The sequence below is a fragment of the Salmo salar genome, chromosome 08 (genome assembly GCF_965601325.2).
Source record: "Salmo salar chromosome 08, fSalSal1, whole genome shotgun sequence".
Taxonomy (NCBI): domain Eukaryota; kingdom Metazoa; phylum Chordata; class Actinopteri; order Salmoniformes; family Salmonidae; genus Salmo; species Salmo salar.
The window spans coordinates 29,494,046-29,520,094 of NC_138298.1; the positions used below are offsets into that span (position 1 = coordinate 29,494,046).

The 26,049-nt window shown below is 41.9% G+C and overlaps 2 protein-coding genes across 2 annotated transcripts in view; one reads left to right on the plus strand and one right to left on the minus strand.

Annotated features, from left to right (window-relative positions):
• Positions 1-13,942, plus strand: part of LOC106610496 (calcium-binding protein 2) — a 33,197-nt gene extending 19,255 nt beyond the window's left edge. The window contains exons 3-7 of the mRNA XM_082978545.1: positions 9,284-9,314; positions 10,796-10,930; positions 11,149-11,258; positions 11,471-11,618; positions 12,824-13,942. Of these exons, the coding sequence (XP_082834671.1) occupies positions 9,284-9,314; positions 10,796-10,930; positions 11,149-11,258; positions 11,471-11,618; positions 12,824-12,849 (450 nt within the window). The 3' untranslated portion in view covers positions 12,850-13,942. The remainder of the gene's footprint in view (positions 1-9,283; positions 9,315-10,795; positions 10,931-11,148; positions 11,259-11,470; positions 11,619-12,823) is intronic.
• A 1,417-nt stretch (positions 13,943-15,359) lies between these two features.
• Positions 15,360-20,167, minus strand: LOC106610488 (up-regulator of cell proliferation-like). Its single transcript, XM_082978279.1, has 2 exons — positions 17,575-20,167; positions 15,360-15,373 (listed from the first exon to the last, which is right to left on the minus strand). Exons 1-2 carry the CDS (start codon positions 20,165-20,167, stop codon positions 15,360-15,362), a joined length of 2,607 nt encoding a protein of 868 aa, XP_082834405.1.
• Positions 20,168-26,049: the final 5,882 nt, after the last annotated feature.

Consider the following 26,049-nt stretch of genomic DNA (forward strand, 5'->3'; position numbering starts at 1 on the left):
AGTCACATGAGGATTCTTATCAAAAGGCTTTAGGAAAGGCAAAACGCTTGTTCACTGAAGTAGCGACAACAGTATTTGTGTATAGGATAATCAGCCTCACCTTTCTCCCATCCGATCTACAATTAACTCATCTCATATCCTTTCTTTCCTTTCCACTTTCTTTTCCTTCTTCCTGGTGAATTCACTCTTCCTATAGTGTATGTCCTGTTAGTGTCTCTACATGTCCTTCCTTCCTCTCCTCTCTGATAGGTTACACTACCTATCATTCCCTCGTCTCCAACCCTGTGTTGCTCTCTTCTCAGGGCCAACCCCTCACTTTACCTCCCCCTCCACTCTATCCCTCCCTTTCCTCTTTCTGGCATCCCCTCCTCTCTATCCCCCCCTTTCCTCTTTCTGGCATCCCCTCCTCTCTATCCCCCCCTTTCCTCTTTCTGGCATCCCCTCCTCTCTATCCCCCCCTTTCCTCTTTCTGGCATCCCCTCCTCTCTATCCCTCCCTTTCCTCTTTCTGGCATCCCCTCCTCTCTATCCCCCCCTTTCCTCTTTCTGGCATCCCCTCCTCTCTATCCCTCCCTTTCCTTTTTCTGGCATCCCCTCCTCTCTATCCCTCCCTTTCCTCTTTCTGGCATCCCCTCCTCTCTATCCCTCCCTTTCCTCTTTCTGGCATCCCCTCCTCTCTATCCCCCCCTTTCCTCTTTCTGGCATCCCCTCCTCTCTATCCCTCCCTTTCCTCTTTCTGGCATCCCCTCCTCTCTATCCCCCCCTTTCCTCTTTCTGGCATCCCCTCCTCTCTATCCCTCCCTTTCCTTTTTCTGGCATCCCCTCCTCTCTATCCCTCCCTTTCCTCTTTCTGGCATCCCCTCCTCTCTATCCCTCCCTTTCCTCTTTCTGGCATCCCCTCCTCTCTATCCCTCCCTTTCCTTTTTCTGGCATCCCCTCCTCTCTATCCCTCCCTTTCCTCTTTCTGGCATTCCCTCCTCTCCATCCCTCATTTTCTACTAGTCCCATCGCTCTATTCCTTTAATCTGAAATGTTGAGGATTAAAAAGGCATCCTGTTTTCCCCTCTAATTCTCCCCCCTCCCTCCTCCCTCTCAATTCTGTCAACCTGGTCATTTGCAGAGTGAGTGAGTGAGGAAAAGAACGGTAAAGGGCTGATATTGACTAAATTGAGGGGTAATCAAGGAAACATGAGAGAGAGAGAGAGAGTAGGGGAGAGAGAGAGAGAAATAAACCGACAATAGAATCACCCTGCTCTCCTAACTTATCCTGCCGTTAGCACCATGTGTGAGGGTTTCCACCAATTCAAGGAGGTTTGACCAGAGACACATGGCGACCGCATGGCAACCTAGTCTCTCAATAGACCAATTGGATCTTTGATTCAGCATTTAGGAGGACCTCATTGGCTGGATTATCATCTTCATTATCATCAACATCAGTAGTGTTCTATTGGTGGCTGACAAGCTCAATTCTGGGATAGATTAGAACTTTAGGTTTGGACCGGGACTTTGGCTGGAGAGTTTATGTAATAGCTAACCGGAGAGAGAGAGGGAGGGAGAGAGGAAAGGAGAGGGACAGTGCATGGGACAGAGGGAAAGAGAGGGGGAGGAGAGGAGGACTCAGAGAGAAAGAAAAGCTGATGGGAAATAAGAGAAGCAAAATGAGGAAGGTAAGGGATTATTCCTCAATTATTTATTGTCGTTTAGATTACTTTGGGATTTAGTATTGGAGATCTATTGATTCTATAGATGTGTGAGAGACAGACGTATGTTTTTTATTTTTTTTACTGTAGGCGGTGTAAAAGTAACGTTTCTACGACTTGCAATGTGCATGATTTTAACAAATCGACATTGGTTCTTGTACATTGACTTTTAGCTGAATCAGAAATATATATTTTTAAATGTTTATTAGCATTGACGACACTGAGTTAACTGTACAGAGTACTGGTTCATACAGGCTGCTAGGAATTACTGAAACTAGGAAGCATTGCTGATTTAGTGACAGCATACTGGTTCATACACACTGCTAGGAATGACTAACAAGGAAGGAAGCATGACTACTTTAGGGATCTAGTCTACAGCCTAGTGTGTCTTAGAACAATAAGGAACAGGGCTGAAAAACGAATTCACTCACCTGCCATTTCTATTGGCCGAACACACCTTTTCTGATCATTCTGATTGGTTGGCATGTGGTTGGTTAATCGATTTGATTGGTTCCCCTCCTTAAGGGGGTGTTGCCCTTGGTTGGGAGCAGAGCCCCATTGGCTGCGGCGGCAATGCTGGGGGGTGTGGGGGCCCTGGAGGAAGAAGAGAAGGAGGAAGATGAAAGAAGAAGAGTGTTTGCTGTGGTCCAGAACTGCACCGTGATACACAACATCGTGGGCCCCGCCTGCATCTTCCTCAGAGAGGCGTTCATTCAGAGCCAGCTCGTACGTAACCTTACAGAGATGCACACACACACACACACACACACACACACACACACACACACACACACACACACACACACACACACACACACACACACACACACACACACACACACACACACACACACACACCACACACACACACTTTCTAATGTAAACTACATACTATACCGATATAATAGTCATCCATTTATCCATTTCAGACATTTTGTCTGAACAAATCACGAGTTCTCTGTGGTCATTGACTAGCTTTTACAAGAGTGTAACACCATATGAGCTTGTACGTTCACCAAGACCTTACATCCATTCCATAATATCATTACCATCATGATCACTTCATCAAATGTCACCCTGTCCACAGTTCTGACCCTATCCACCTGCATCACTTCATCAAATGTCACCCTGTCCACAGCTCTGACCCTATCCACCTGGATCACTTCATCAAACGTCACCCTGTCCACAGCTCTGACCCTATCCACCTGTATCACTTCATCAAACGTCACCCTGTCCACAGCTCTGACCCTATCCACCTGGATCACTTCATCAAACGTCACCCTGTCCACAGCTCTGACCCTATCCACCTGGATCACTTCATCAAACGTCACCCTGTCCACAGCTCTGACCCTATCCACCTGCATCACTTCATCAAACGTCACCCTGTCCACAGCTCTGACCCTATCCACCTGTATCACTTCATCAAACGTCACCCTGTCCACAGCTCTGACCCTATCCACCTGGATCACTTCATCAAACGTCACCCTGTCCACAGCTCTGACCCTATCCACCTGCCCCCACGTCACCCTGTCCCAGCTCGACCCACCACCGCCTCACCGCCCCTGTCCACAGCTCTGACCCTATCCACCTGGATCACTCTCACGTCACCCGCCACAGCCGCCCTCCCCAGCCCTCCGCCCCGTCCACAGCTCTGACCCTATCCACCTGGATCACTTCATCAAACGTCACCCTGTCCACAGCTCTGACCAGTGGTGTAAAATAATTAAGTAGGTTTTTGGGGGTATCTGTAATTTACCTTACTATTTAAATTTTGGACTTCACTTTTACTTCACCACATTCCTAAAGAAAATGATGTACCTTTTAATCCATACATTTTCCCTGACACCCAAAAGTACTCGTTACATTTTGAATGCTTAGCAGGACAAGAAAATGGTCCAATTCACAAACTTATCAAGAGAACATCCCTGCTCATCCCTACTGCCTCTGATTTGGCGGATTCACTAAACACAAATGCTTCGTTCGTAAATTATGGCTGAGTGTTGGAGTGTGTCCCTGGCTATCCATCAATAAAAAAAAAAGAAAATGTGTTTAATATAAGGAATTTGAAATGATTTATACTTTTACTTTTGATACATTTTAGCATTTTAGCAATTACATTTACTTTAAATACTTAAATATATTAAAAACCAAATACTTTTAGACTTTTACTCAAGTAGAATTTTATTGGGTGACTTTCACTTTTACTTGAGTTGTTTTCTATTAATGTATCTTTACTTTTACTCAAGTATGACAATTGTGTACATTTTCCACCACTGGCTCTGAGCCCATCCAAAGGTCACCCTGTCCAAAGCTCTGACCCTATCCACTCACCACCCTGTCCACAGCTCTGTTCCTATCCACTCACCACCCTGTCCACAGCTCTGATCCTATCCACTCACCACCCTGGCCACAGCTCTGATCCTATCCACTCACCACCCTGTCCACAGCTCTGATCCTATCCACTCACCACCCTGTCCACAGCTCTGATCCTATCCACTCACCACCCTTTCCACAGCTCTGATCCTATCCACTCACCACCCTGTCCACAGCTCTGATCCTATCCACTCACCACCCTGTCCACAGCTCTGATCCTATCCACTCACCACCCTTTCCACAGCTCTGATCCTATCCACTCACCACCCTGTCCACAGCTCTGATCCTATCCACTCACCACCCTGTCCACAGCTCTGATCCTAGCCATTCACCACCCTGTCCACAGCTCTGATCCTATCCACTCACCACCCTGTCCACAGCTCTGACCCTATCCACACACCACCCTGTCCACAGCTCTGTTCCTATCCACTCACCACCCTGTCCACAGCTCTGATCCTATCCACACACCACCACCACCCTGTCCACAGCTCTGATCCTATCCACTCACCACCCTGTCCACAGCTCTGATCCTATCCACTCACCACCCTGTCCACAGCTCTGACCCTATCCACTCACCACCCTGTCCACAGCTTTGATCCTATCCACTCACCACCCTGTCCACAGCTCTGATCCTATCCACTCACCACCCTGTCCACAGCTCTGACCCTATCCACTCACCACCCTGTCCACAGCTCTGATCCTATCCACTCACCACCCTGTCCACAGCTCTGATCCTATCCATTCACCACCCTGGCCACAGCTCTGATCCTATCCACTCACCACCCTGTCCAGAGCTCTGATCCTATCCACTCACCACCCTGTCCACAGCTCTGATACTATCCACTCACCACTCTGTCCACAGCTCTGAACCTTTCCACTCACCACCCTGTCCACAGATCTGATCCTATCCACTCACCACCCTGTCCACAGCTCTGAACCTTTCCACTCACCACCCTGTCCACAGCTCTGAACCTTTCCACTCACCACGCCTGTCCACAGCTCTGTACCTTTCCACTCACCACCCTGTCCACAGCTCTGAACCTTTCCACTCACCACCCTGTCCACAGCTCTGATCCTATCCACTCAATATCAGTTTCTATTTCTATGACACCAGCATCTCCCCTGTGACATTCAACCATTACAATTCTGAGCAGCATGATTGGAGGAATCCACTACTACATCATCTCCACCAAATATCATCTGCCAACCCTGTGAGTGTCCCATATCCATTGATGCTACTATACATTGTTTTTAGTGATGGCTTATTTACTTTAAACTTAGAGCACCGTACAACATTATTTTAGCAAGCAAAACTTTCTATGATAGACCACATCCTGCTGTGTTTTACAGTACCTTGCAAAAGTATTCACCCCCTTGGCATTTTTCTTATTTTGTTGCATTACAACCTGTAATTTATAATTGATTTTTGTTTGGATTTCATCTAATGGACATACACAAAATTGTCCAAATTGGTGAAGTGAAATGAAAAAAATTACAAAAAACGGAAAAGTAGTGCGTGCATATGTACTCAACCCCTTTGCTAAAGCACCTAAATAAGTGCAACCACTTACCTTCAGAAGTCACATAATTTGTTAAATAAAGTCCACCTGTGGGCAATCTAAGTGTCACATGATCTGTCACATGATCTCAGTATATATACACCTGTTCTGAAAGGCAACACCACTAAGCAAGGGCACCACCAAGCAAGTGGCACCACCAAGCAAGTGGCACCATGAAGACCAAGGAGCTCTCCAAACAGGACAGGGACAAAGTTGTGGAGAAATACAGATCAGGGTTGGATTATAAAAAAATATCAAAAACTTTGAACATCCCACGGAGCACCATTAAATCCATTATTAAAAAATTGAAAGAATATGGCACCACAACAAACTTGCCTAGAGAGGGCCGCCCACCAAAACTCACGGACCAGACAAGGAGGGCATTTATCAGAGAGGCAACAAAGAGACCAAAGATAACCCTGAAGGAGCTGCAAAGCTCCACAGCGGAGATTGGAGTATCTGTCCATAGGACCACATTAAGCTGTACACTCCACAGAGCTGGGCTTTACGGAAGAGTGGCCGAAACAAAATAAGCAAACATGTTTGGTGTTCGCCAAAAGGCATGTGGGAGACTCCCGAAACATATGGAAGAAGGTACTCTGGTCAGATGAGACTAAAATTGAGCTTTTTGACCATCAAAGAAAACGCTATGGCTGGCGCAAACCCAACACCTCTCATCACCCCGAGAACTTCATCCCCCCAGTGAAGCACAGTGGTGGCAGCATTATGCTGTGGGGATGTTTTCGTAGGCAGGGACTGGGAAACTGGTCAGAATTTCAGGAATGATGGATGGTGCTAAATACAGGGAAATTCTTGAGGGGAGCCTGTTTCAGTCTTCCAGAGATTTGAGACTGGGACGGAGGTTCACCTTCCAGCAGGACTATGACCCTAAGCATACTGCTAAAGCAACACTTGAGAGGTTTAAGGGGAAACATTTAAATGTATTGGAATGGCCTAGTCAAAGCCCAGACCTCAATCCAATTGAGAATCTGTGGTATGACTTAAAGATTGCTGTACACCAGCAGGAACCCATCCAACTTGAAGGAGCTGGAGCAGTTTTGCCTTGAAGAATGGGCAAAAATCTCAAGTTTTCATTTTTTTGGTCTTATTTCTTGTTTGTTTCACAAGAAAAAATATTTTGCATCTTCAAAGTGGTAGGCATGTTGTGTAAATCAAATGATACAAACCCCCCCAAAATGTATTTTAATTCCAGGTTGTAAGGCAACAAAATAGGAAAAATGCCAAGGGGTGAATACTTACGTAAGCCACCGTATATTATAATTTCCCTTCATGAGGTTGGAATAATACTGTGAAATTGTAACAATGATGATAATGTCCTATTAGTGTAAGAGCTGTTGAAAAGACCACCTTAAATCTCAGCTTGTTTTGCATGGGTGAATTTTGGGCTTGCCTGGCGACATCACTAGTTGATCTAAGTTAATAGACCAATAGCAAAGGGAGTTTCAAACCTCACTGCCAATAACAACAATTTTTCAGGTTACATATCCCTCCTCCAATTAGACCCCTTACTCAGACCACTCCCAGACATTCCTAGCAAAAGTCTTGCTTGAGAAAGGTAATTTTGGTAAAAAGCCATTGTTGTTTATTTTTGACCTTTTTAATTAACAGTTATAGTAAGGGATACTTCGGGATTTTTGCACTTCCCAAGAGTTAGATGAACTTGTGTAAACCATTTTTATGTCTGCAATCAGTTTGAAGGAAGTAGCTAACTAGCATTAGTGCAATGACTGCATGCTAGCTGTACCTGTAGACTCCCAGCCATTGCTCTAAAGATACTTAGCTTTGGCTCGCAAAACTACCTCTAACTTCCTTAATTCTGGACGCTGAGACATTAAAAAAAAGGTCTCCACGAGTTTATCTGACTCTGGGGAAGTAGATAAAGGGAACATTGCCAACATCTCGCAGGATCCCTTTCATTTATACCAAGAAAGAATTTGATAGACAAAGAAAGTAGAACAAAGAAAGATAAAAGAGAACGACGGCCTAGAACAGATTGTACTGTAGATGTTGTCGAAGACAGAGTGTGTGGCGATGACATGGTCAGTGCTCAGCCTGTTCCTCAATGTTGTAATTTAGATGATGGATTCATCTCCTGCTCACCGAGCGAGCAGTATCTGATATGTCCTCTTATTCCAGATTAATGTATTTGTTCGAGTGAGAAGAGATCATATTTTCTCAGTCCCAAGTGGCACCCTATTCCCTATTTAGTGCACTACTTTTAACCAGGGCTCTGGTCAATGACCCTGGCTGCATGGTAACTCTTGCCCTGTAATCTGTTTTGACCCATGACCCTGGCTGCATGGCAACTCTGGCCCTGTAATCTGTTTTGACCTATGACCCTGGCTGCATGGCAACTCTCGCCCTGTAATCTGTTTTGACCTATGAACCTGGCTGCATGTCAACTCTGGCCCTGTAATCTGTTTTGATCTATGACCCTGGCTGCATGGCAACTCTGGCCCTGTAATCTGTTTTGACCTATGACCCTGGCTGCATGGCAACTCTGGCCCTGTAATCTGTTTTGACCTATGACCCTGGCTGCATGGCAACTCTGGCCCTGTAATCTGTTTTGACCTATGACCCTGGCTGCATGATGAAATGTTATTTGTCACGTGCTTAGTAAACAACAGGTGTAGACTAACTGGCAGAACCCACTGTGTGTGTGTGTGTGTGTGTGTGTGTGTGGTGTGTGTGTGTGTGTGTGTGTGTGTGTGTGTGTGTGTGTGTTGTGTGTGTCCAGTCATTGTCAGAACCTACTGTGTGTTTGAGACTGACTACAGTCAGATTGCACAACATCACTGATTACTCTACAAATCCCCTTGCAACAAACTGATCCCCTCTAACACGCTGCCTGTGTCTACCACACACTGACTACATCCCAAATGGCACCCTATTCCCATATAGTACACTGCTTTGGATTGATGAGACCTGGTCAAAGTAGTGCACTATACATGGAATAGGGTGTCATTTGGGACATAACCACTTCGATGTAGCCTACCACTGACAGACAGAGCAGTGCAGCCAATCACAGGGGACGGAATAGGACTGTGTTGAGAGAACTGAGGGGATGCTAAAGCCAGTCGGATCACATGCTGTGTAATCCTGTAACAAATCGCCGGTCTGGCTGCGTAACATGAATTGATGGGGTTTTAGAGATGAGGGAGGGAGGGAGGGAGGGAGGGAGGGAGGGAGGGAGGGAGGGAGGGAGGGAGGGAGGGAGGGAGGGAGGGACGGAGGGAGGGAAAGGATGCAACTTGTATGAGAGAGAAGTGAATGAATCCTCTGTATTTTGTTTTTTTGCCATCTCTCACTCTCAAACGATTCCCTATCAAATGATTCCCTATCAAATGAGTCCATATCAAATGAGTCCATATCAAATGAGTCCATATCAAATGCTTTACTACCTGTCCAGTTCAGTCCGCAACCTTCAGCTGGAGCTAAATCAAAGATGTGCAGTTCTCTTTGTTTTTATGAGGATGTTTCTCTGTCAGTCATTGTGTGTGTGTGTATTTCTGTTCATCTACACTACAGTATATTCAGTGTCCTTATCTTTGTGTGTGTGTCTGTGTCGGTGCGAGCTAACACACTGTGTCTGTCACTCTGTATGTGTCCCCTCCAATCTGAAACCCTGCAGGACAGAGACCTACGGCCAGAAGAGATTGAAGGTACAGATAAGAGACATTACACAGAGCCAGTCAACACTGTCATCCTCCCTCTGTCCCTGTTCCTCTCAGTCAACACCGTCATCCTCCCCCTGTCCCTGTTACTCTCAGTCAACACCATCATCCTCCCTCTCTTTCCCTGTTTCCCTCAGTCAACACCGTCATCCTCCCTCTCCTGTCCCTGTTACTCTCAGTCAACACTGTCATCCTCCCCTGTCCCTGTTCCTCTCAGTCAACACCGTCATCCTCTCTCTGTCCCTGTTACTCTCAGTCAACACTGTCATCCTCCCTCTGTCCCTGTTACTCTCAGTCAACACTGTCATCTTCCCTCCCCTGTCCCTGTTTCTCTCAGTCAACACTGTCATCTTCCCTCTCTTTCCCTGTTTCTCTCAGTCAACACCGTCATCCTCCCTCTTTCCCTGTTACTCTCAGTCAACACCGTCATCCTCCCTCTCCTTCCCTGTTTCTCTCAGTCAACACCGTCATCCTCCCTCTCCTTCCCTGTTTCTCTCAGTCAACACCGTCATCCTCCCTCTGTCCCTGTTTCTCTCAGTCAACACCGTCATCCTCCCTCTGTCCCTGTTTCTCTCAGTCAACACCGTCATCCTCCCTCTCCTTCCCTGTTTCTCTCAGTCAACACCGTCATCCTCCCTCTGTCCCTGTTTCTCTCAGTCAACACCGTCATCCTCCCTCTCCTTCCCTGTTCCTCTCAGTCAACACTGTCATCTTCCCTCTCTTTCCCTGTTTCTCTCAGTCAACACCGTCATCCTCCCTCTGTCCCTGTTTCTCTCAGTCAACACCGTCATCCTCCCTCTCCTTCCCTGTTCCTCTCAGTCAACACCGTCATCCTCCCTCTTTCCCTGTTACTCTCAGTCAACACCGTCATCCTCCCTCTCCTTCCCTGTTTCTCTCAGTCAACACCGTCATCCTCCCTCTGTCCCTATTTCTCTCAGTCAACACCGTCATCCTCCCTCTCCTTCCCTGTTTCTCTCAGTCAACACTGTCATCCTCCCTCTGTCCCTATTTCTCTCAGTCAACACTGTCATCGTCGTTTCCGTTGTTTCTCTCTCCATCTTCCTGTCTTTTCCATACATACTCATATTTTCAACATACTGTATTTACTCCCAAACAACAATAAATCCCAGTGTTCTGGCTCTACTGTGTTGTCCTCCCTCAAACTTAAAGACACTTTGATGTGGCTGCAGGTTTTTCCACCACTCATACAGGAGTAATAGAGCCCTTGTTCACAATTGTATAAAAAAAAATGTATCAGGGGGGCTGCAGCACCTCCTCACTCCTACTTCCTGCAGCTATGGGTGTGGCTTGTCATCAAAGAGTCTAAAATTAATATAAGAAACAATGTCTATTTTTCTCATTTCTATTCAACAACCCCTCCCCCCCCTCCCCCCATTCCCCCATCCATCTCTCCTCATCCTTATCTACCCCTCACCCGTCTCTCCCCCATCCCCCTCCTCCACGTGCAGAGCTGAAGGAGGCGTTTGGGGAGTTTGATAAGGATAAAGATGGCTACATCAGCTGTAAGGAACTGGGAGAGTGCATGAGGACTATGGGGTACATGCCTACTGAGATGGAGCTCATCGAACTCAGCCAGAACATCTGTGAGTCACACACACACACACACACACACACACACACATTAACACACACACACACGGATGTAAATACATACATTCACACATTAGGAGTGTGCACGCATGCAGCACACACACATTAACCAGAGACAGCGAGGCCATACCCTCTGTGTATAGTATTTGAAGCTCTTTAGCTCTTCATCACCCCTGTGACCATTTCTGTAATGACTCTTGTTTCCATCTAGGTGGCGGCAGAGTGGACTTTGAGGACTTTGTGGAGCTGATGGGTCCTAAAATGTTGGCAGAGACAGCAGACATGATAGGAGTGAAGGAGCTCAGGGATGCTTTCAAAGAAGTACGGAGAGACAATATTCATCTTATTATATCTGTTTATAATATAAGACCACAAACTAAATGACAAGTTATTCTCTTAATAACCTGCTCTTTCTAATCTATCCTCTCCCCTCCCTTTCTACTCCACTCTTCCCCTTTTTCTGTCCCTCGCTCCCTCACCTCACTTTACTTCCTCCTGTCCTCCTCCTCCTCCTCGTCCATCTTCTTCTTCAGTTTGACTCTAACGGGGACGGTCAGATCAGCCTGGCTGAACTGAAGGAGGCCATGAAAAAGCTGGTGGGGGAGCAGCTCAACCAACCAGAGATCGACGAGATCCTCCGAGACGTCGACCTCAACGGGGACGGCCTGCTCGACTTCGAGGGTGAGGGGAGAGAGGGGGATGAGGGGGAGAAGGTGAGGGGAGAGTGGGAGGAGATGGGGACAGTTTGGTGGACTTTGAGGGGAGGATGGGAGAGAGGAGGAAGGGGGAGGAGAAAAGGAGACGATTTGGTGAACTTGAAAGGGGAGAGAGGAGGGGAGAAAGAGGGAGGGAAGGCAGCAGGAGGAAAGGGTGTGGAGAGAAGTAATAAGAAACTAATAGAGAAAGGAGAGAGAGGGGATAAGGGGAGAACCAATGCATCAGAGAGGAAAATGTGGCATTGAGATATGATGAAGGTTGCTCTCCACTACAACACTATGTTCACCCTGTTTCACCATACCAAACTCACTATGTGGTCACTATACTAAACTCACCATGTTGTCACTACACTAATGCTCACCATGTTGTCAATATACTAATACTCACCATGTTGTCACCATACTAATACTCACCATGTTGTCACTGTACTAATACTCACTATGTTGTCACTGTACTAATACTCACTACGCTGTCACTATAGTAATAATCACCATGTTGTCACTGTACTAATACTCACTATGTTGTCACTGTACTAATACTCACTACGCTGTCACTATAGTAATAATCACCATGTTGTCACTATACTAATACTCACCATGTTGTCACTGTACTAATACTCACCATGCTGTCACTATACTAATATTCACTGTGTTGTCACTATACTAATACTCACCATGTTGTCACCATACGAATACTCACCACGCTGTCACTATACTAATACTCGCTATGTTGTCACTATACTAATACTCACCATGTTGTCACCGTACTAATACTCACCATGCTGTCACTATACTAATATTCACTGTGTTGTCACTATACTAAACTCACCATGTTGTCACCATACGAATACTCACCATGTTGTCACTATACTAATACTCGCTATGTTGTCACTATACTAATACTCACCATGTTGTCACCATACTAATACTCACCATGTTGTCACTATACTAATACTCGCTATGTTGTCACCATACTAATACTCACCATGTTGTCACTATACTAATACTCACTATGTTGTCACTATACTAATACTCACCATGTTGTCACTGTACTAATGCTCACCATGTTGTCACTGTACTAATACTCACCATGTTGTCACTATACTAATACTCACCATGTTGTCACTATACTAATAAAAATGTAGCTCATATTTTGTGTTCTCTCTACAGAGTTTGTCAGGATGATGTCTCGCTGACTCTCCTGGCCAGAAGACCATGATGACGTGACTTTAAGAGACTAGTCAGCAACAAAACCTCCTCTGTTAGATGTTTTGGACCAGTCCTCAGTATATTGTTGTACATGTAATTACAGTATTATTGATGTACACATTTTTCATGTTGTTCTTAGGGTATTTGTTAGTACTTATTTTCATTGCTATAGCAACAATCCCTAATAATACTGTATGTATGTTTTGTTGTATAACTAATATTATAATACCTTTATTTGTAAAGTGCTTTTCATGCATTATGTTCAAAGTGCTACGCTATGGTTTCAATTAACAAATATTGATTTATTGATAGATTATAAATTATTTTTGATTAAAGAGCAATGATAATGGTCTGATTATATAATACTGATGTTGACATTATCAGTAAAATTAGAATAAATGTTCATTCAAATCGTTTCATGTATTTAATTTATTTACTTAAGAGGAAATGAATTAAAATTAACTGTGTCAAAACATTTTTATTTAATGATAAATGTTGAACTATACATCCTTGTTAGTTTGATGTTTAGTAGAGGAATCATATAATATGTTACATGCATTTTCTACAATAAAAGAATGCTGAGATTGTTTTATTAAATCAGAAGTATATACATACATTCTTTACATTTGACAAATCTGAGACAAATAAACAATAGAATAATTCAATTGTTACATGATGGAAATAAAATGTTTAACATGCATGCATGAAACTACAGTAGCCCTCAATACAATGTAACTACAGTAGCCCTCAATACAATGTAACTACAGTAGCCCTCAATACAATGTAACTACAGTAGCCCTCAATGCAATGTAACTACAGTAGCCCTCAATACAATGTAACTACAGTAGCCCTTAATACAATGTAAAATGACTAGAATGTTCTCTTACAAAAACTTTCACAATGAGATATGAAAGCCTTTCACTATGTACAATACATTATGTTTGCATCTGTTTCAGAGGATTTTTGTAATGGTATAAAACATAGAATTACATATAGAATCACACCTGTATGGATGTAAATCTCTAATGGACAATATTTACAATAACATTATGTATAGTCTGCACTGATCTATAGATCCCTTTAGTCCATAATTTAAAAAAAATGAATGACATACAAGATAAAACCGTTTAATTATATTCATCACAATGAACATTGTCTTCATTCAATTCTAATCAAGATGTTTATACTAATCGTGTACATTTATTTGTTGAAACAAGTAATTTTTTCACAGACAATACAAATATAAAACATGTATAAAAACGATGCATCATTGTTTTTCTATTTTTCAAAGCTTTACAGTTGTTTCTGCTGTACAGTATTATTCAGTAAAATCTGGATCCAATGTATTAACAATACACTTTGTTTGACTTCGGTCCTTGATAAAACAGAATTCAATAAAACATAATTCACAAAACAAAATATGTATAATTTCTGGCCATACTGCTCACTGAATGTGTACACAATATATATTATATAACAATGCATCCTTAACAATCTAATGTTATTAAATTAAATAAAATGAAAATACAAATATCAGAAAATGTATTTTCAGACGGCAGTAAAAACAAAAAACATATAAAAAGTATAGTGTATGTATACTTAGTTATTTTTCAAAGTTTTACAGTTGTTTCTTGTTTTAACATTTGCAGCAAATGAATAAACAATTTTATTCAAAAAGTATTCGCCCCAAAAAATACAATATACATAATTTTTCTCTGGAGATGCAGCTCATGGATAGTGTGTGGAAATAGATTAAAATATGTCATCCTTTACAATAAACAAACAATGTACTTTCAATTATTACAAAAATAATACAAATGAATCATACAAATATTAGAAAACAAATATTTTCACAAACAACATACACAGGAGTGATCGATTCCCAAATGGACGAGGGATACTTTTTCCAACATAATACATCTCATAATACACAGATCATCGACCTCAACCAATGCATCCTAAAAAGTAAATTACAAATGTATCAATCATCTCAATCATCAAATTACAAATGTATCAATCATCTCATCCCAAAATCCTATTCATCATTGAGTCCTTGTAACCTCTGACAAGTTCTGTATCAAAAATTCCCTCTTAAAAGGCAATAACTATCATGTTACGCACGTTTCGCAATAACTATCATCTTCCGATATGGCAATAGTATGGTATGCAGCAAAGCTACTCAACATATCCAGTCATCCATGACATACCTATGTGTCTGTCCTATGTCTATGCTTTGGAGTTGGTGTTTTCTTAATTTTTTCTCTATAGGCCAAGCCACATAGGCAACATAATTGATTACCCATATGAACTTTGACCACCTGTAGGACTTTTCTCAATGAAGAAGAAAACCTTGAACATACATTACTCGGAGCTCTAATGAATGCTCTTCATCAAAGCACTAATCAAGCCATGTCAAGACCGTCATTATTCACAACTGGCCTCAAAGTCATGTTTGGAAGTGAGATGTGAGCTCAAGTAATATACATTCCTTCCTTCCTTATAGCACCTCTTCTACTCAAGAGAGGAGTTGGTTATACTGTTAACATCAGGGCCTCAAATTGTTTGTTTGTGGGCGGAAATTTCAATGAATCTTCTTTGAAACTCTTTATGCCGTAGCTAAATTGTAAACATTTACATAAATTCCAGTGGAGCCACACCAGACCATGCTGCCTTTCCTACGGTAGGATGACTTATGCTCCCCTGTGGTTTGGGGTTAAATGTCCATTCCAAGCTGTCCTTAGCCTGTTCCATTGTGATGGAACTCCAGTCTCCTGGCAAATCAGCTGGCAAGGCATAATGCATCCCTGCATACTCCTTATTGTACTTCACAAAAAGGAACTTCCAGTAGTCTGCAACGGTCTGAGTGATGTCTGGCTGGATGAACCAGTCTGTGAAAAATGTCTGATATTTCTTATATGAACAGAATTTCCCTTTTGTCTCAGCACTGCAGAACATATTTTTCTTGTTGATGAGACATGAGCATATGTCTGTGATAAGTTCATCTGACTCACTCCTTTTATACCCTCCAAGTCCAACTGGTCGATGAATCGAAGCAGAGTGCATTGAATGATCCATCACCTCTGAATCACAGGGGGCATTGCAGAATGGACACTGTCTCCCACAGCCCAATTTTTTTTTAAAAAGCTTTTCCTGAGGAGGGTCAGGTAGCCTCGCCAACTTCTTGAACACATCTTGATCTTTGTGAAATTCATCAATCAGATGGCTTTCCATCTCTTCAACAGATGATAACAGCATGTCAGAAAACTCAATGGTCTTGAAATTCCCTTTGGTCTTGGAAGTCATCCCAGTAGAATCAGTAGGCATAACCAGCAGGCTAGACAATTCTGAGCGTAAATCCTGTGTGAATTGGTTCAAATTCAGGTCACCCTCACCATCTTCATCTGGTCTGTCAGAGCCAGTTTGCACGGATTTTTCAACAGCCTTCTTTATCTGTCTTATGATTGTCTTCAAGTGTTGGACCTCCATGTTTGTAATGATGCTGATGTCCTTTTCTTCCCTGCTTCTCTTTGAAAGGTACCCAGCTATGGTACACAATGTGAACTCAAATGCAAATCCCTCATAGTAGTCTGTGTACTTCAGGAATGTCTGAAAATCTCCAGATAGCAGGCGTTTTAGCATGGAGCACTGGAAAGAACTCCTTGTGCTGAAAACATCACCACAGTTTGAAAGTATTTCATCATATATATCTGGTCCAAGGGACTTTGTGATGTACTCCTTCACTGCAGGTTCAAGACAGAGTTTGGTGAACTCTTCAGATTTCCTTTTGCACTGGTCTCTCTTGTAGAAGAGGTCCTTGAAGTCAGCCAAGTACTGCGATTTCAGTTTCTCCAAGCTTTGTCGGGGATCATTGTCTTTGATGAAAGAATTATGCATTTTCTGGAACTCTCTTGCTGCATGCCCACAGATGTGTATCTTGAGAGATGCACACAATTCTGGACTGAAATGCAATTCATGATCTCGTTTAAGTTTCTCCTCAATCAATTCTAGAAGTTCTATAATGTATGTGCTATGGTAGTCTGACGTTGCATTCACCTTGTTCGTCACAAACCGCCTACTGTGCTCTATGATGCCGTTGGCCATCATTTGAGTTTTGTGCTGTAATGCTTTTTGAGATTGATATGCACTCTTGTCTAGTCTCTTCTTCAATCCCTTCACAAACTTCTTCACCACGTTGTGTCCACTTTTTACTTGAAATTCTTCAAGTCCATATTTCTCAAGAGGGACTGCTTTTTCTAACATTTCCAGAACTGTAGTGCATCCCTTTCCCATGTTCTGATGCAGCTGCTGATAGATGTTTGAGGCAATATTTTGCTTCTCTAGACCCCTGAATGACAGCTCCCCAATGGTTTTATTCCACATTTTATCAAATTCTTCCTCAAGCTGTTGGTTATTCAATGGATTATCAAATCCACGAAAGTTTTCAACAAGGTCAGAGACTTTCTTGTCAAGAGTAACTCTATTATTTTTCTTAATCTCGTCTACCTGGATTGTGCATTTTTTAATGTCCACCGCAAAATGTAGTTTTTTTCTGACAACACTGTCAGTCACATTTTTTTGACTCTTTGCACTTGTGATAAAATCACTCCTATACTTCTCAACCAGACCCACATTCCCTTCTTCTCTATTGTAATAGGAAGTCACATTGTTTAGAATTTTTTCTCCCTCTTTATCTAGCTCCTCCCTAGCTTCACTCTCAATACTGTTTAAGAGGTCATCCAGGGCAGACTCTTGGCGCGACCCCTTTATGCCGTAGTTTGCCACCCTAGTTTCTGCTTTGATCAGCCAGGTGTACATGTGCTTTTGGAAGGCTCTCTCCCATCGATCAAACTCCACACACAGCTTGCTGTATGCCTCAGCCACAATGCTGTTGCGGAAACTAAAGATGAAGTTCTCATATTTAATTGACGTCCATAAACGTATAATCTCAGACTGTAATTCTGGGATTGTTTGTGTGTTTGAGGCTTCCTCCTTTTTGAACACATTAATCAACTTCTTCTTGAAATTGGCCACAGCTTCACTGTAACCCACATTGACAGGTGCCATGGGCGGACTGCCATGCCAGAGACCTGGGATGTAACATGTGTCCTCAAGACTGTAGTCTATGATGTCAGTAAACTTAGTGTCGTCACCAGTATTTTCCATCCTGCTTGCTAAAGTTGTCATCTCATTCAGCTGCTCAAGAAGACGCTTCCTGTCCCAAAGGTTTTTGTCATGAGAAGATATATCTCCAACATTCTGGTGCACAAACTGACACCTGGGCTTCTTCCCTAATTCTTTCATCCTGAGGAAGGCATGGGCTACAATCTGCATTGTGTCTTTCATATCTGTGCTGTTCTCCATAGCAATATTCACAATTGAGATGTCACTCAGTCCTACCAAAAGTGTGGCTAGTTCATTATCATGCTGATAATTGTCAGTAAGGCGGGTAGATTGAAGTCCCTTTAGCCCCTCTGAGTCAATAACCATGATGAAGTCACATTTTAGTTTACCCCTGAATTCCTCTTCGACTTTGATAAGCTGCATGAAGGCCCCTCTGGTGCATCTTCCACTGCTCACTGCAAACTGGACTCCAAACATGGTATTCAGAAGGGTGGACTTTCCAGAGCTTTGGACCCCTAAAACAGAAACCACCCGGATCTTACTGTTTGACATAGTCAAAAAGTGGAGCTCCTGCAGAACATCTGATATCCACTTCATTGGGATGTTTGATGCATCACCATCCATCAGCTCCAGTGGAAACCCATCCAACATTAATTGGGCACAGATACTTGGCAGTCCTTGAACTTGCTGTTGAGTCTCATTGCTTTCAGAGGACATGGTTGCCTCGTACATCTGTCCAACTTCTCTTAAGAAATGTTCAGTTCCTAAGGAACTGTTTGAGATCTGTTTGTCTAAATCGGCAATGAGGTCTTTCTTGTTTGGGGTACTTTGACACAGTTCTTTATATTTTTCTCTGAGAGAGGACAGATGTGCTCTTGACAGGTTGTCCAGATTGAGCTTCATCCACTTTAGGAAATAGGAGCGCTCTTCTTTGGAAGTCCTCAAACCATCCACAAAATGTTTCATACTGTCACTAATGCCAAGAGACAGCTGCTTCTTCCTGAGTTCATATTTCTCTTGCTTGAGTTCACTCTTGTACATTTCAATATCCTTATCCCCTGCTTTTTTCAGTTTGACCTCCTCTTTCTCCAGTGCAGTCAGACTTTTCCATGTCTCTCCCTGTAACGGTAGCTGGCTGTCCTTATAGCTTGATCTGCAAGTGATTTTATCTGTAATTTCATCTGTAATTGTATCTGCCCTTTCCTTGGCTCTCAGGCAGATATCATCATCTTCATCTACAGGGATACCCAACTCATGCGCAACAACACGCATTTCCTCCACTTTAGTTTTGTGTGGGTTTGCCTTCATGATGTCTGTGACTGCAGACCGGAGCTTCTTCGCCAGCTGTGCGTTGTTTATTTGCCTGTCTTTCCTTATTATGACACCAGAGTGTTTCTCAAACGTGGCTGCATCATAGCTCTTAGCCTCAGAGTTGCATACAATGAACAGTCGATCTTTCATCTTCTGGAGGTTCAGAATACTGCTGTCAGAGCCCAAATCATCACAGAACACAAACACCGCTGCTGACGTCTCGCAGAGGAAAGAGAACTGGGTCTGAAAATCCTGGATATCACCACGAAGATTAGCTACAGCCACAGGTTCGGTGAAGACGTCAATGTTTGGGTTGCCACTGGGCAGGTACCAGCTGATTTCCACTAACCCATCAGAAATAGTTCTTGGAATGTTGCCAGCTGGCATGTTACTGTGAACAAAGGTGTTGTAATTCTGCTGAGAACAGCTTAGAACATCATTCAGAAGCTGAGACTTTGATAATGTGCTGTTTCCCAGTCTAAGAAATGACACCATAGGGAGTTCAGTGAGCACAATACTTTTCTCAACATACCCTTTCTGGTCTTTCATTGAATGAGGCCTGTACTTCTTCACTATGTCCCTCATGGCCCACAGCATCAACATGCTTTGTTCTGTGTCACAGTTTGGCAGCAGGAGAGGAACAGAAAACTGACACATGGTCATTTTCAGAGCCATATCCTGCTGCAGGAAACTATCTGAACACAGAAACAGGGCTGTTGTGAGGTCTAGAGGGTTTATAAGATCTTCATCATCAGACTGCACATCCCTTGCTGACACATTCACCCTCATCAGTTCTTTCAGAAAACACAATGGTAGGGACTGTAGAGTTGGAGCGTGGTTGTCCTCCAACATCTGGCCATCGACTGCTAGCATGGTATTCAACGACAGTTTCTGTGGGAAATACTGTTGCAGTCCAACTTTCTGCATATACAGTTCCAGACGGTGCTCTGCAAAAACAAAGGGAACAAAATAAAAGTCCAGAGTTTACCACTGAGGTTGAGGCCAGGATTCACTGCAACGCAGATTAACGACATTTACACAGTGATAGACTTTTAAAGGCAATTTTACTGACGTTTCCTGAGATCCCATTCACGGTTAATGCCCCAGATTTTTGCTAAAGTAGAAATCCCCTTAACAAGTTAATCACAGTGCACATATAGTTTATATGTGATTGTTTGAATCACAGAGCTGATAGTGTCATTCCATGAATAGAGTGCCTTTTTATTTCCCTCAGACATTGTGTGTGTACATTTTAATAACACTAAATTTAACAGTTGATTCACATACTGAACATCTAAACTAAACAATGTTAAAAACCATGTTTAGTTTTAGTTGTATCAAAAATATTTATATTCAGTTTTAGTGTTAAGAACAGAAACCATGCAAGGCTAGGAGCCATTTGAGTTGTATAGTTACGTGGGTGTTATTTGGGATATCACTTTTTTATTTTATTTTATTTAGCGTGGCAAGTCAGTTAAGAACAAATTCTTAATTACAATAACGTCCTCCTACACCAACCAAACCCGGACGACGCTGGGGCAAATTGTGCGCCGCCTTATGGGACTCCCAATCATGGTCGGTTGTGATGCAGCCTGGATTAGAACCAGGGTGTCTGTAGTGACGCCTCTAGCACTGAGATGCAATGCCTAGTGTCAGGGAAATTGCAAGATTATGTTATAATGCTTGTACAGCATTATAATGGTTGTTTATTTCAACAGAATAGAGTATTCTGTTAACTATTGTGTGTCTGTTCTACTGAGGAGGGCCTCTATGAGATAGCACTGACAGAGGAGATTTACAATGTCTTTGGGTGATAAAACCTAAAGAGCATTCCAGATAACATGAGTTAATGTTTCTGCTCTATACCGTACCAGGGAGAGATGGTTCTAGTTTGGAGTCTTAACCTTGTGACATTCTATGTATCTGTTGTTCGTCATGTAGGTTGAAAGGGGTGTATCTTGGTTATAAAATACCTTTGTACTTTTGTTTTATCACTCAACGGATCATTAGAAATGGTGAATCGTTGAAAGTCATTGCTATTGCAAAGCTCTTATTATTAAAGATTTAGTTTAAGTATAACTTGTCTCTCCTCATTTGATAGTAAAGAAATTAACCACCACATTTGGCGACGAGGATGTGATGTGAATCTTGACTTGGTGACCGCTCTTGACGATCTGGGTAAATAGTGCATGAGGGATCCCTCAAACTTGGGATCTCAGGGAAACCACACTTCGGGAATGAAGCAGATGGACCCACCTTTGATCTGAGAGGCAGCGAGCTGAGTGGATACCACATCTCAAACTTAGTTTTTTTTAAAGTCTTGGACATTTCATAAGTGTGAAGCCAAAGAGAAGAGAAAGTTGTAAAGTTTGTTTTTAATCTTACGATAGAGATAAGGCAGAACGTTGTTTGAGTAAGGGTTATATTTTGGCCTACTGGTAAGAATAGGAGAGTTGGTTGTGTGCGCTGGGCTATGTTGGGCTGTAAGGGATTCAGGTGTGAATAAGGAAAAGTTTTGTGATACGTTTCTGATGATTGTTGCTTGGTTTTATTGTTTAGCTAACACCCGTGAACTTGAGCAGGAAGTTAATGTATTCTAACATTTTAATCTGTTTCCATTACGTGGAACAATGTCAGGTCATTAAAGTGGATTGCAGTTTGAGTTTGATTTTATTGTTGCAGGGACAGTGCAAATTAATCACAACAGTGTGTGTCTAATGGCAGAGTATTCCAGAAATGGGAAGCTCTCACAGAGAAAGCAGATTGACTAAAGGTGCTTTTCCTTAAGTCATCTCTCATGGCGGACCTTGTGGATCTGCTGCCATAAGGTTTGGGTTTTCTGTTTAACAAAAATACTGAGTGGAGGGGGAGCCTGGACATTTAGAATCTTGAATACAAGATGGGCGTCAGTGTATTGAACAAGATTTTTCCAACTCAGGAGCTCATGCTTTCTGAGAATGTAACAGTGATTATAGCTTTCGGGCTTCCTATCAAGCACTTTCAGACCCAGTACAGACAGAAGGAAGGTCATTAATGTACGAGCTGAACAGTATTGACCTTTGGGGCATGCCAACATTGTAGCTATGAGTGGAAAAAAGTTAGCTCTGACTATTACGCTGATAAGACAGCACCAACTTTTTAAATGTTTTAGATTTGTTAAACAAAAGGTTTGTTTTTACTAAATTTATGCAACAGGTGGAAATGATTAGATTAACGGAAATGGGTTATGGGTTTGTTTACTGTTTATTGTTAATTTTAGGTGTTGATTTCACTTAATTAAACATTGTATTATCTGATGTGTTTTGAGTAAAGGATGGAAGTCACCTAAAGTATGTATGTTTAAGGAGACATAGGAGAACACGTCTACATTTTTATTATATGCCTGGGATTAAATATCACCGATTCCTTACGCTGAAAAATTTACTACATTTGCGACAGAGGAAAAATTATTACATTTAGATAGTAACGATACCAGGATAATTGTATCTAAGGGTAGGGCATGTTCAATTAAGCATACATATACATTGATGTAGATTAAAACTAATGAGGGAGTACAGTGGAATTATCATTATTATCAGGTTTTGTTTGTAGTTAACTTTTGGGTTTCTGAATCGGTATAGTATAATGAATGCTGACGAAGTGTTTTGTGGGAAAATGGGGATTTCATTGTCTCTCTTTGAAATGTTTCCTGGGGCTATAATCTTGGGGAGAGTGAATGAGATTGAGGCCATAAACTACCAAATTGAAAAGGCCTGGCAATGTTTTGTTTGTTTTTACCTTAGGGTTTGCAAATACCCACACACAACACATTTGTTATGACTATTCGTTGGTGTTTTTAAAATACTGTGTTTGATGTGTGTTCTTTCCTTTGGGTTTAGTGAGTTTTCCATTTGTCTTAGTGCCAAGATATCTTAAAGGGGCACTCACACACATGGAATTTTTATACGTTTTTATTTTTGGAGTTTTAATTAAACACGTGAATCCTTTTGATAAAGGACTGTTCTGGGAACCTGGGATACAACATGTAGGAAATGTTTGACTATTTTTCTTTAATTTGTCTAATATAGTAAGAAACACTTCTTCGAAGGGTTTGTATGACCTATGTCCTCTGTCATGACTTTCCATTGTGGTTTGATCACCCTCATTGGAAAGCCATTTGGATAATGAATTTAAGGTCATTTGTAATACTGATTTCAAGGTAATTTGTGTAATTGATAATTATGATGGAGTTTATAGTTCTTAGCCATATTTGTAATTTGGACCAATGTGAAGAAGGAGAGAGCATTGCCTTTGACTAAGGGTAGGCTGCCTTAACCTGTTGGGTCTAGGGGGCAGCATTTGCACGTCTGGATAAAAAAAATGTACCCGATTTAATCTGGTTACTAATCCTACCCAGTAACTAGAATATGCATATACTTATTATATATGGATAGAAAACACTCTAAAGTTTCCAAAACTGTTTGAATGGTGTCTGTGAGTATAACAGAACTCATTTGGCAGGCAAAACCCTGAGACATTTTCTGACAGGAAGTGGATACCTGATGTGTTGTATTGACTTTAAACCTATCCCATTGAAAAACACAGGGGTTTAGGAATATTTTGGCACTTCCTATTGCTTCCACTAGATGTCACCAGCCTTTACAAAGTGTTTTGAGTCTTCTGGAGGGAGATCTGACCGAACAAGAGCCATGGAACGGTGATGTCCCATTAGACACCTGGCGCGCTACTTCATGTTGGGTACCCTCGTTCCAATACGTTATAAAAGGCTATGCATTCGTCCACCTTGAATATTATTCATGTTCTGGTTAAAAAAGGCCCTAATGATTTATGCTATACAACGTTTGACATGTTTGAACGAACGGAAATATATTTTTTCCCCTCGTTCATGACGAGAAGTCCGGCTGGCTTACATCATGTGCTAACGAGACGGAGATTTTTGGACATAAATGATGAGCTTTTTTGAACAAAACTACATTCGTTATGGACCTGTGATACCTGGAAGTGACATCTGATGAAGAGAATCAAAGGTAATGGATTATTTACATAGTATTTTCGATTTTAGATCTCCCCAACATGACGTCTAGTCTGTATCGCAACGCGTATTTTTCTGGGCACAGTGCTCAGATTATTGCAAAGTGTGATTTCCCAGTAAGGTTATTTTTAAATCTGGCAAGTTGATTGCGTTCAAAAGATGTAAATCTATAATTCTTTAAATGACAATATAATATTTTACCAATGTTTTCTAATTTTAATTATTTAATTTGTGACGCTGACTTGACTGCCGGTTATTGGAGGGAAACGATTTCCTCAACATCAATGCCATAGTAAAACGCTGTTTTTGTATATAAATATGAACTTGATAGAACTAAAAATGCATGCATTGTCTAACATAATGTCCTAGGAGTGTCATCTGATGGAGATTGTAAAAGGTTAGTGTATCATTTTAGCTGGTTTTATGGTTTTGGTGACCCTGTCTTTGACTTGACAAAACATTACACACAACTCTTGTAAATGTACTGTCCTAACATACTCTAAATTTATGCTTTCGCCGTAAAACCTTTTTGAAATCGTAAAACGTGGTTAGATTAAGGAGATGTTTATCTTTCAAATGGTGTAACATAGTTGTATTTTTGAAAAATTTGAATTTTGACATTTATTTGGATTCAAATTTGCCGCTCTTGAAATGCACCTGCTGTTGATGGAGTGCACCACAGGTGGCACGCTAGCGTCCCACCTAGCCCCAAGAGGTCTGTTTTCCTATGACCATATGGGTACAATAATTTTTCTTTGTGGAGTTCTTCAGAGTAGTGATTATAATTTGATTATGTTATTTGAAATGTTGTTTTATCTTTTGACCAGTAGTAGTGTTTTTTTTCTTCTCACGTTATAAAACATGAAGAGTTATCTGTTCTCTCGAGTTAAAACTGGGGGAGGGTACAGTCCTTTATGGCCAATATGAAAGAATAGTTTCAATGGAATGGGTTGTTATTCTCTTTGACATATGTTTAGACATTTGTATTAAGAATAATTGGTAAAAGTAATAACTTATCATATAGTTAATGAAATGAACTAAACTGTTGTTCTGATCTGTTCTCTCGAGGTTATCATGAAAAGTGACATCAGACGGTATCTTAATGCATGGAAGAGATAATTGGACCGAACAGTGTGTGTACCTCAAACCCCCTCTAACTGGCTGAAGAAGAGTGACAAAGGCATTCAATACGGCCCTGTCCGCACCACTTCTACCAAGAGAAATGAGTCCGAACCAGCAACCGGTGTACAGCATCCGATCTAAGCTATCAACTGCTTTTCTCTCATGTCTTTTCTCAGGAGTGTGAGAGGAGTCCACGTGGAGTGAGCATGGAGAGAAATCTGTTCCAAACTTCTCTTATGTTGCTGGTATACTGGTTGAGGAATGGACAAGACATAATGGGTGGTAAAGGTGATGGTGGCTCAGGTGAGACATTGAAATTGGGACATTATCATGGCCATCCACTTTGAACTGTAAAGCTATCTGAAGAAGATGAAAAGGACGCCAGAAGTATCAGTGCCTGAAGGAGGGGGTTGGTCAACTGTGCCCAATATTGTTTTAGACTTTTGGGGTATCAAGTTGATTGTAGAGGTCTACACCACATAAAATTATAGTAATTTAGAGTAAGAATGCATTGAGATACTGATCTGTATTATAATCGTGATAAAAAAGTTAATAGTAGGATTATAGGATAATTATACTGGATGTTAATATAAATGTACAT